The sequence below is a fragment of the Branchiostoma lanceolatum genome, chromosome 10 (assembly GCF_035083965.1).
Source record: "Branchiostoma lanceolatum isolate klBraLanc5 chromosome 10, klBraLanc5.hap2, whole genome shotgun sequence".
Lineage (NCBI taxonomy): Eukaryota > Metazoa > Chordata > Leptocardii > Amphioxiformes > Branchiostomatidae > Branchiostoma > Branchiostoma lanceolatum.
The window spans coordinates 5,323,088-5,335,297 of NC_089731.1; the positions used below are offsets into that span (position 1 = coordinate 5,323,088).

Consider the following 12,210-nt stretch of genomic DNA (forward strand, 5'->3'; position numbering starts at 1 on the left):
AAGCTGCTAGTGGGCCCAAACTTACACCACTTTTTTCCTTACACTAATAAAGCTATCTTCCACAAAAAAATCAAGACAAGAGCAAGTCCAGGCCAAAAACTATACCTTCATTTTTCATGTCGGTAATAATTGATGTATAGAGTAAAATGTTCCAGAGTATCTTTATTTTCGGTCGACAATTTGGCTAGTGGTTCGGATGGTTCCTCGTGTTACATGTGAATTTTTGTACCATCATATACAAGCTCATAAGTTACTTCCCTATATGTATTCTGTATTGCTCTTATTGGATACTGTAGTGTTTAGTCTTAAGTTTTATAGAATTCATTAGCATTGTCAATAAGCAAAGACATATATGTCTTGACATTTTGTACTACCTACGAACTTGCCATACATCACACCTGTTGCATTTGTTGTGCAATAAACTTTGAAACTTTGAAACTTTGCTACCTTTAAGCTACATGTACATGTCTACGTCTCCGGCGGTGCCTCTGGCCTTTACATTGGTGTATGTACATGTTGATAATCACTATCTACCTACTACATAACAGTCGTCATGTTACATATTGAGCGCCTGTTCCTTTACACTAGTGCGTGTCTGTGCTGACAGTGCCCACATTTACACTCAGACTTGTACATGTTGAGGGCCCGTACCTTTACACCGGTGTATGTGTCCATATGCTATCATTGGCTACCTTTACACTACATGTACACGTTGATGGCTTCTACCTTTACACTACTGTGTGTCTATTTGGCAGTGTCTGTATTTAAACTATTTGTACGTATTGAGGGCTTCTACCTTTAGATTTAGTCTAGGGCACGCTGACAGTCAGTGCGCAAATTTACCACATGTGTATATTGAGGGCCCGTACCTATAGAGGGATTCTACCTTTAAATGTAGTCTATGGCAAGCTGACAGTGCACAAATTTACTACATGTGCATATTGAGGGCCCATACCTTCACAATCTAGTAAATATCTAGTATGTTCATATTTTCTACCTTTACACTACATGTACATGTTGAGCGCTAACACTTTTACACTTTCTGGTGCATGTCTTCGTTGAGTTTCTACATTTACTCTACATTCAGTTGTCATTATTGATATTTTTGAATTTCCGGTGATTTCTAACTCTTGACAAGTTTTAATTACTCGACTTACGATATCAGGTTAGCTTGTTAAATCTTCAGACGCCATATGTGACAAGAAAAGTTGAAATTACATGTACACAATTTTGCTATTCTATGTACAGGGAAAATAGACACATTCTGAAATATCAGGACCCGAGCTCTCACTTGTGTTTGTCTTTACAGTTTGTCTAAAAGCTGATCTAAAGTTGTGTCCCGTGTGATTTTAATAATAAGATTAATAATTCTCAGATTTCATAAGTAACAGCGATTAAACATTTTCCAAAATCGAAGAAAATGGAAGAATAGAGCGTTTTCACGTGACGTTACATGCATGGACAAGAGTGTGGTCTAGAGAAGAACGGTTTACAAGCCTCTTAGGGGCTTAAACTTTTGACCTACTGGATGCGCATTTCAAGCCGTGAATCTGCTTATTCCGATAGCTACAATGTTGTTATGGCTGGCTGTACGGGGTTATGGCCGCTGTTCGCAATAGGGAGATAGCGGGATGGTATCCAGGTCATATTCCTTCAGAATTCGGAAGTTTCCGGTGCCGACCAGCACCACCGTTCGGGTGCTTATCAGAAGCGACGCGATGCTGATTTTTTCTTTGATCAGCGTCGTCTTGGTTCGGCGTCCCACCCGACTCAGCGGGATGAACTCCCCGCTCCCGTCGGAGGTGTTACTTCGGAACGACCGTCGCCAGATTCGACGAAACGTGTCTTGAAAAGCGTCGTTACGTAGAGCATAGACCCAGGGATTTAGACAAGAGTTCGCCATAGCTAGGGTGACGCTGAACTGTAAGAAGTTGTCGAGATGTCGATTGTCTGGGTAGTAGTGTTGTAAGTAGGAAGTGATGAGAAACGGAGTCCAGCAAACCGAGAAGGTACCGAGGACGAGAGAGAATGTTCTGCGGGCCTGAAGCTGCATCCGCCCGCTGATGTGTCTGGGGCTGTGCGATAGGTGTCCAAGTTTTTCTGCTTGTCCTTTGGCCACTCGGAGAAGCACACTGTAGACGACAACCATGCAAAACCAGGGAAGAAGAAGTCCTAGCGAAGCTGAGGCCGGGAGGGAGAAGTCGTCGAAAACTTGGGAGAGGTGGCATCTGGTGATGACGGGTTTGAAGCCGACGACGATGACGATGGTGACGGAGCCCGCCGCTGTCCACACCCCTAGGATAGCCCCCATGGCATGGGACGACGTGACTTCTGACACGTACTGCATCGGGTAGGTCACGGCCAGAAGTCTGTCCACCGAAATGGCCACCAGACTCATCACAGACGCCGCCTCCACAAATATGGACCACCCGAAGGCAGCGACGCAGCTCGCGCGGTGGGCAAAGGCTTGCGGGGCCGCCACTTGACCGATGAACAGAGGTATCACCGTGAGACCTATCGCGAGATCTGCCACCGCGAGACTACAGACGAAGAGATTCGACGTCGTTCGTAACTTATCGGAAGATGACAGTGCCGACGGGATGAGGGCGTTACCCACGACCGTTGGTATGGCAACCATGATTAGAATCACTGTATCAAATATTTGGAAACCGTCCATACCACTGTTCTCGTAGCCAGTCATGGACGGGGCGGCAGTGGTCAGGTTCATTGCCATCGTTGTTTCCAGGTAGTCCGTGCCGTTGGCCATGGCGTTGCCGTTTCTCTGTATAATCTGACCTGCAGGACTCTGTAAACAAGAAGCGGACAAAAGTGAAGTAGTTAAAACCGATTAGGTGAGTACAACATTTGGACGAAGAGCGCTCAGTACTGAGGATCTTTATGATAATAGTAAGTTAATGATAATTTTATTGCAAAGTCATGGCCGCAGGCTAATTGCAAGTTGACAACAAGTAATGACGATGCACGAACATAAAGTGAAACATAAGGCATGCATATGATACAAGCGACGACGTTTAAATTACGTTGCTAGTCTGCAATAAGTTCCAATATATACTAATGCAGGGTCATGAAACGTCTCTTATTGGCCAATAGATCTTAATCTTTTAGTCATGGACGCCTCTGATTGGTCGTGGCATGCAGATGGTTTGTTAGTTTGCGGACGGCAAAGTAACATCTGTTGACATTAGAGAACGAACACAATCTTAGAAGCTTTGATTTATGCAATTGAATCAAAATGAATTTAAGATTTGCTCATCACGTTGGACATGTTAATCTTACGAAATTATAACATACATTTAGATAATGTTTTGAAAAATAAGAAAATTCCTCACCATTTTCATACTGTATAATTTGTAGAATATCTTACAGTTATTGCAGTAAATGATTGATGGCATTAATAAAGAAAACATTAATACCTTATCAACTCCTGTATATCTTTATATAAATATTTACAAAATACTTCACGCGTAAGATTTACAAACATACAAAATTCAGAAACATGGACCTATAAATCACTTGCTAATGAGAAACCACCCGAGAGATATGATTTCTCCATTCCCTTCTATACTACTTGTTCTCCAACCCCACTTACATTTCGCTAGTTTCAGACTCCCAACACTACATACCATGTCATATAGATTCGACAGACTTGATCATGATGACAATATTACGATGATTGTAATAGAGATGATAATCTCAATGTTATCTGCACACGAAACCATTACTGGCGCGGGGGCGGAAATATTACGACCGGGGTTCGATTCCCAGTCTAGAGATAAAATTCAATTTGTGTCAAGAACAGGCTTGGCGAGAGGTCGTAACGGCAGACAACGGCAGTTCGACCTCATTTCGGTTTAACCCACGGGCATTGACAACCGACGAGTGTATCTAATTCGAATGAAGAAAGGACTATCTAAATCAGAACTTAAAGCTAGCTGAAACGCTAAGGTCTTGTTCGGGTTAATTGGTTTGAAGGTTGGTTGTAAGGGTATGACGTGCTTCGTACAGTTTCATCATTGCAACGGCTCCCTTCTAGACTGAAGGAAATCTAAAATCTCATACCTCCGTGAAATATTTAGAGTTTTTGTGAATATCTAATGCCATATAGCCATTACAGATGTTAGTGATCATCCCCTTCCCTTCTTCCGTTAATCAATCCTACATGTACAATGTAGCTATATCCCTCCCATAAGGGGTCACTCGTTGGGGACGGCTGACCAGTTGTCTATGGACTATAACACTCAGGTTTCAGAAAGGGGGTGTCGGCGTTTTATGGTGCAGTACCTGAAAAAAACTGCTAGGGGACCCAACATCGCCATACCATGCGGGACCCACATACCAAAAATTCATATAAATCCATCAAAGGAGTTACAGGTGCGAACACGGAAACACAAGCAAAACTTGTACCCCGTCTGAGGTGAACCTCTTTCTCAGACTACATGTAACCAACTCCAAGTAAGAAGCACTTGATAAGATTTTTTTTGTAAGCAAACATAAATGGACCACTGGCCAGAAGGTCTAGTTCAAGCCTTCTTGTATTCCTGTAAAGTTCCTATTGTTGACATCATGAAGAATTAATAATTCTATATGCCCACTACACTCTTCGACTCACAGTGATAATTTTTGACGAATGCTAGCTAGGATACATAAAATCTACCACATAAGAAATGGAGATTAATCATTAAACACTCTGAATCTCCTTACCTTTCCTGACAGTGTGACAGCGCTACCACTCTCAGTACCGTGCTGGTTGCCAAGTCTACATCAACTGAAAGAACGACTGATGTCTCGGCGCTGTACTCCCGCAGCACTCAAGTTCAGCCACACATATATAAGTACATCAACTACGAGTCCCTCCTACTATATCCGTTTGTCCACCTACGTAAGGCGATAGATGTAGTCTGGTTTGACGCAGTGAAACGCGTACTTTCCTCACGACCTCTGCACATGGAGCAACATCAGTAACGTTGGCGCCTCCTGAAATGGCCCTGAAGATTTTCCCGGACCTCTTTCAGCCGACGTTGTCAGGAGGAGCACCTTTGAAACGTTGACTAACGCCGACGGGATGATTTACCTCCGCCCGGCTCTTCAATGCCGCATTTGGGCAGAACTCCAAGCCTTGCCGCGGCTGTTACACAAAGATTGCGCACTCCATAAGAATACGAACGTCACCGTCATGAAGCCTCTGATGATAGCAATATTTAGTGATATTTTACAGTCGTTACATCACCGAAGGCGACAAAGCCGATGTCGTCAATATACTCGGCGGGGAGGTGGGAGAGATTTCGCCACCGTAGGTGTGAGTTGTCCGGCTGTCTCAGTAAGATAGCGGCGGCGTATGCACCATCATCCGAGGGGCACAGCTTAAACACTTACTCCACATTAAATCACCACAAACACTTTCACGTCAGGACTGGCTCATTAAGATCATTCATGAGGGGCAGGGGGTGTGTTCGGGAGCGGGGGCGAGCTTGTCATCTCACGTATTCATTATTTAATGCGGCTTCGGATTAGATTAGTGACGTGCGTTTGTAAATTAGTAAGCTGTGGCAGAAATGTTTTCATTCGCTGGATGAGAATTTTTGCGGGGGATTTGCACTGTGAAAAGTTCTAAAAGAGTGTTTCAAAAGACTGATTTTGATCAATTCGTTTTATATTCATCATATTCTATTAGACCTTTCCACTATAAAGGCTTCAAAAAGGACTAACTCCTAATATGTCTATTTGATTATAAATTGGTTCTTTCTAAAGTATTTAATGATATTTTAAAACATTTGTTTCATCTTTGATCTGTTGTAGTGCTTGATCTCGAGGGTTTATTCACAAGTCGCTAGAAGTATATTTGTTAATGGGGAGACGAGGGGAAAACTCCTCTGCGTCGTTAAGAATTTTATTTTCCCGAAGATTTTAAATAACTTGGATGTTCGGTGGTATTTACAGTTAATCTACCGGATATTTAATGATAGATTCTTCAGATCATTTTGCTCAAGAGAACACGGCGTTTACTTTACATCTATGGATAAATTGTATGTATTCTAATGGTATTCTCCTCCGTGAGCTATCCACAATTAAACAGCACGTCGCCGGAACGTACTGCGTGTAAGGCAATTAGCCTGCTATTTAAACCTATTATAACTGCCGAATCTCTTTTGTTCTCTTTGGTCAACGTTCCATCGGAGTAACAGCCGTTGCATAAGATATGTCTTTGGACACAACTAAATGAACCTATATGCGAGATATAACCTTAAGTACGTGAACACTACCTTAAACGCAAGTTCTTGCTTACGTTCCGGCGACGTGCTCAATTAAACGGAGGTGACTTGAGAGAGTTAGAAGACCTCTATATGCCCGGAAACGCTTGAGCTACGATTAAATGAAAATGAAATGCAGATAGCTGCGTCCGCCTCCATAACACGTCACGAAAACGATCTACAGCATTGGGTTAATTACTTTTTAACCTAGTCTTCTCTCTTTTTTAATCACCTTCATATATTCAAACAACGATGATCTGTAAATTAATGAACTTTATGAATGAACTTTATCGCTTGACAATCTTACATGGTACAACAACTACTAAGCAACAACTACTAAACAACAAAAATAAAAGGCTAATCTTAATTTATAATTATACCACTTATCGAAATACAGCATATTGTGGAGAACAGTATAAAAAAAGGTAAAGCAGTCGTCCTCAACTGAGGTGAAGCATAATGCTTTTTCAAGTAGCTAGTGGTAGTGCGATGCGGCTTCATCACGGCTTGCGTTTTTGGCCAGCACACCGGGTCGCCCCTGCTCTTCTCGATAGGTGTGTTGGGTTCTTTTACATGCAGAGGTTTGACGCTTGAGGCTTATGCCTAAAGCTCCCTCACGACACCGTGATAATCGTCATGTACGGCTGGTTTGGTGTCGCTTTTGGAATTCAATACCAAGAAATTGACCTTTGTCGGCGGATATAACGTTAGTGACTTCTGCCCAAACCGTGGAACCTGTCGATAATCGTGTTTAGGTAAAGGTAAAGGTTCCCATAGCATTTTTAAAGCCGTAGGGGCAATGTAGTCTTTACCTGACTAACTACGCCGGCTACAGGGAGAAAATTTGCCAGGGTTTCACTTGCAGGCTCCTAGGATTGCAGATTGGACCCGTAGCCGAGTCCCTTAGCATACGTTGATGAAGGTTAGACATCCAGGTAATAAGATACGCCAAAAATAATTACTCAAGCAACTGGATAAGATTTTGAAACAGTCAGACGTTTCAGACAGTATCCACTGTCTTTCCCTTAGCATACAATTCACTCTATTTGGCCAATTTCTACTATTTTCCCAGCGTTCCGTAGGGCCTGGTAGAGGCTAGGGGCAATGGGCTGTTATCCACTGTGTCTAGACACGGCACTAGAAGGCGGAGCCCGTCCTCCTCCTTCCACCGCCTTTTACCCAACCGAAGTCAGGTACCATTTTTAGTGGAGTGGAGTGAGGCAAGTCATGTTAAGTGCTTTTTTCCCCAAGGGTACAACATATGTGGCATGTCAAGGGATTCGATCGCAGGACTTCTGGTTTCTGGGCGAGCTTGTTTGTTAAAACAGAAAGAGAAAAATGTGCCATTCGACGTGTTGTGTACGGCGTTTAAAAATCTGCCAACAATCATTTACAATTTTGTCTGAATATAACTTACCTTACCTTAATATTACAATATAACTATCCGCATGCATATACCAACCATTCCATTGATTACTAATTAATAATTCAACGATGCTTCGGAAAGAATAAGATGGTAATAAGTTGATACTATGCAGAAGAGTGCTATTGTACGGGGTACGTAGTGTTCAGCCTTATAAATATATTCATATCATAGCCTAATATATCAAATGCATTCTTCAGGTAAGGAGCGATGGATGGAGAAAAACCTAGTCACGTATGACGTATTCATTTTCTTGCTATGATAGTTCCAGTGAAACTATCATGGATTAGACTTAAGATATACCGACTGTTTTTTCTCTCAAGATGTTCTGCATGCTACATACGTTCGCGGAGATTTGATTTCGTGGTAGGGAGCAAATGGAGTGTTCGCGGTGGTTTTGGGTTTTTAGGCGGGCATAAGACAGAACAAGAATTGTCGCGGTGGTTTTAAGTTCGCATTGAAGTGGCTACCGCTAAAACCACGAACATTAAACCACCACGACAATTTCAACACTTACAGTATTGGATCTGATTCCCAGGAAATTTGTGATCAACAACAATGTATTCATCTCACACCGCATTAATTTTCAACAATTAATGTTTAGAGATTCCTTTCCATAATGTCGTCAATCGAGATTCTGCATCTCTTAAGGTATAATTGTGACGTTAGTATTCTTCGTAAGTCGTTACCAGTCGCGTCACGAAGACGGCCACGTTTTCGAGCAGGATGTGTGAAAGGTGATAAATGCTAGCCGGTTTTATAGGTCTGCGCTTTGACGTCAAAAATCACCCTGTGCATGAGTGCTGCACGAGATTGATGTTCAAATCAACTGGTTCCCTGGATCTAAAACCGCTTTATCACAAGCCGAAGTATTGTGGAAAAATTTATAAAGACTTGCCGTCTCTCCCCTGTGATACTACCATAAATGGATAATACTTCATGGATGCAGTTCTGGTACAGGTAAATCATAGAAATTAGAAAGGATTCCTTCAAGTACTGAAAAGGGCGTTCATGGTTACCTCTTCTGCCTACCAACCCCATTGTTTCAATCGCGAACTTATTAACCACCGCGAAGACTCAATTTTCTCCATACCGCGAAATTAGATCCCGCGAACCTTAAAAGGGTATTACAGAACTTTTAGTGTGAAATCTCCTATTCGATATCTTTTCTGTAAAACTTGACGTTACAGAATTGATTATAACTATCTTGATTATCCCTTTTTTTCTGAAATGCCATGTGTTATTCAATATCTTTATTCTCATGAATGCTCTTAGTAGTCTTTTTATCAATGACTTTGCTGGACTTTGCGGTGCCCCCAGTCTATGATTGAAAAGTAACGTTCGTGTATAGAATTGCAATGCGCTATCGTAACTTCGTTCGATCTTTATTAGAATAGATATAAACGTTGCGTACCTAATTCATTTCCGACCATAGCAATTTCAAATATTCCACGTTTTATCATAACTGATTACTTATTCAACTTTCTTTAAAAATTTGGTCGATCTTCACAAGTATAGGTAAGAACCTAATTCAGTTCCAACAGCATCAATTTCAAATATTCTGCGTTTCATCATAACTGACCATTTCTTAAACTTTCTTAGAAAATCTTGGTCGATCTTCACGAGTGTGGATACGTACCTAATTCATTTCCGACAGCATCTATGTCAAATCTCCCGCATTTTATTATAACTAACTATTTCTCAAACTTTTAAAAAAGCCTAGTCGATGTTCACCAGTATAGATAAGTACCTAATTCAGTTCCAACAGCATCCATTTCGTTTCAACATAACTGATTATTTCTTAATTACATTTAATTAAAAAATCTTGGTCGATCTTCATGAATGTAGATAAGTACCTTATTCATTTCCGACAGCATTAATGTCAAATATTCCTTGTTTTATGACTGATTATTTCATAAGCTGCCCTCAGGTGCCCTTGTAGTTCATTATAACCGTTCATATCACGGTGGTGCACAAGGCTTATCTCCCCACATTGGAAACACCTGCTTCGGTTGGAACCAGCGGGCGCACTGCCACTGGTAGTTTTATTCACAAGCTTAAGGAAGACGCCATGATGACAAAGGTTTATGATAGCACTCTGATGTCGTGTACTGTTGGTGTTGAACGTTCGAAGTTAACATTTCATGGTTGGCATGAGAAAGGATCTATATGTCAGAGATAAAAGTTTATTCAGATAAATAAATAATGAAGTGGAGTATCAAACGTTAACATATCCTATGACTTACTTATTTCAGGAGCAGAGTGCTCATCTTTTCTTTTGGGTACATCATCTAAGGGCATTAAGCAACGTCTAACGGCTCTTAGATGTACATTGATGTCTAATTAGTAATGTGTTAATATGATTGATGTGAAACGTCTACTAACATAATTACACCGGGTACCCTAAGACGCGTCATGTTTTAAACAAACTGAATTTAATGATTGTCGAGGCCTACTCAAGAATGTCTCGAACACCTGGATATCTGAAGTGTACATGCCTCGGGGATTACTGATGCTGTTGAACTCTTAATAATCACCGTTTTGTCTTAGATGTGGCGGTCTTAGGTTCCCGGTGGGATTATGTCAGCAGATGTTATGGGCGTTTGTGTGAATGTGCGCTGGCATTGATACATGTACCCAACATGCAAGATTTGCGTTTTGGCATTCCAGAAACGAGCTTCTGATATAAAACTCGGGTCATTGATTTCTTCGTTGACAGATGTATCCGACAGGTAGCATCATGATGGATTGAACTGCACATAAAGGATAACAAACAAATCAAAGAAACTATGCACGACAATTGTACACGGTACAATGTATGGCAACAACTATTAAACATGGTACAAAATAGAGGTATAGTATAACATGTGATTTGTGAGTTAGAGAGCTTATCAACGATTGCCATGCATGTCATTTCGACAAACAACCACATACATTAAGAAATAATAGAAATCGGGCAAGACACTTTTAGCCTTTTTTTAAAGGGCATTTTATGTACATCACGTGTTCTGCCATATTCTCGAATTCATGTGATTTTACACACACATTATCGTTTGAACTCACCCTTTAAGCACAAGCGGTACAAACTGGGAGCATTTGTGGAATAGTCGTGTGTGTGTCATGCAAAATTTATTTATTACAGAAAAGGCTGTCTTAGATCCTTGTCGGTGGTTGGTTCTGTCACAGCCTGCTTGAACATTCTACGCCATTAAAATCGTAGGTAGACCTACGACGAATGTAAGAACACCCTTACAGGACTCCTACAGCGGTAGCCTCCATAGCAGGCTCTTTGGTCCTTGGGGGGGTGCTTTGCTGATGCGTCTTCTTTTTTTTACTGGGCTGTTTGTGCAGCCCGGTTAACGGTTACGGGCTGGCTGCACCCAGTAATAAAAGAAGTCATCATCACAAAAAGGGTATTATAAGCCCAAAATAAGGCCCAGAGTGCCTGCTATGGAGGCTATGCAGCACCGTAGCTGTGCTATCTCCTGGTCGGGCTGACTTGTTAGCTCGCCGGGGAAATGATTGGACACGAGTGATAATCAGTAACGTCGCGTGTGTCAGTGTATGAAAGGATTAAATGAATGTTCGTACTCCAGTGATATCTATGCCACACAGCATAGTAGCAAGAAAATCCAATTATCTAGTAACGTCAGCTCTCATAAGTCTCCTGGGTACCTTAAGGACGCCACATTACAAAAACGGTGTTACCGAGGCCTTCTCAAGAATGGCTTAATATCCCTCTGAATAATATGTACTGCACTACTGCTGCAGTATCCAGGAAAGCCATTAGGAGAATCGAACATAGCCCTTGTCTTTTCAAGACATACACACAAACCAAATACCATCACAATCCATTCATTTAAAACTTCATGACTTATGCTTCCAAAAATATGCAGAAATACAGAGACACAAACATACACACCGAAAATAATAATTCTACCAACATATACACTGCACGAGATCTGATCGTAAAGCACATAAAACATACATTCATTTTAAAAAACGCATACTTTAAGGTGTGCTTAAAGATTAGATTTCGTGCTGCGCTTCTACATATGAAATGATCCCTTCACATACACAAGCCACTCACGAGAGAAGTGTTCCGGTGACGCCAGGGCTGTGACAGACGGTGTAGCGTACGGCAGTGTCGTGTCGGATTTAGATATAAGAACACTAACACGCTTATAAAGCTTTTAGTGAATCCCATGGCTAAAAAAAACGCGCTGCATAATGTTTGGGTTTACGGGACTCTCAAAGGAACAGTGCATTTATTTTAGAGGAGCTTTTTAGATAAAACATTTATTTTTGCACGATAGTGCCCTTTAATTCATGGCTACATTACTTGTACGCTACGTCAGGGGCATTTGACATTGACTTCATATCAAGGTTATCCCTCAATCAGCATTGGTGTGCTCAGAAATCGCTTACGTCATGGATTTAATTCGAGCAAGCATAAGAACGTTTGCAAGTCCACGAAGTCAACCTTCAAGCAAGGAGGTTATAGCATCTGCCTATAAC

The 12,210-nt window shown here is 41.5% G+C and overlaps 1 protein-coding gene across 1 annotated transcript; it reads right to left on the minus strand.

Moving 5' to 3' along the window:
* Positions 1 to 142: 142 nt before the first annotated feature.
* Positions 143 to 2,922, minus strand: LOC136443979 (adenosine receptor A1-like). Its single transcript, XM_066441366.1, has one exon. The coding sequence runs from the start codon at positions 2,765 to 2,767 to the stop codon at positions 1,598 to 1,600; it is 1,170 nt and encodes a 389-aa protein (XP_066297463.1). The 5' UTR covers positions 2,768 to 2,922; the 3' UTR covers positions 143 to 1,597.
* Between the last annotated feature and the right edge of the window lie 9,288 nt (positions 2,923 to 12,210).

Bases quoted from the DNA above. Each gene is read 5' to 3' on its own strand.
- LOC136443979 (XM_066441366.1), bottom strand. From the start codon at position 2,767: ATGGCCAACGGCACGGACTACCTGGAAACAACGATGGCAATGAACCTG.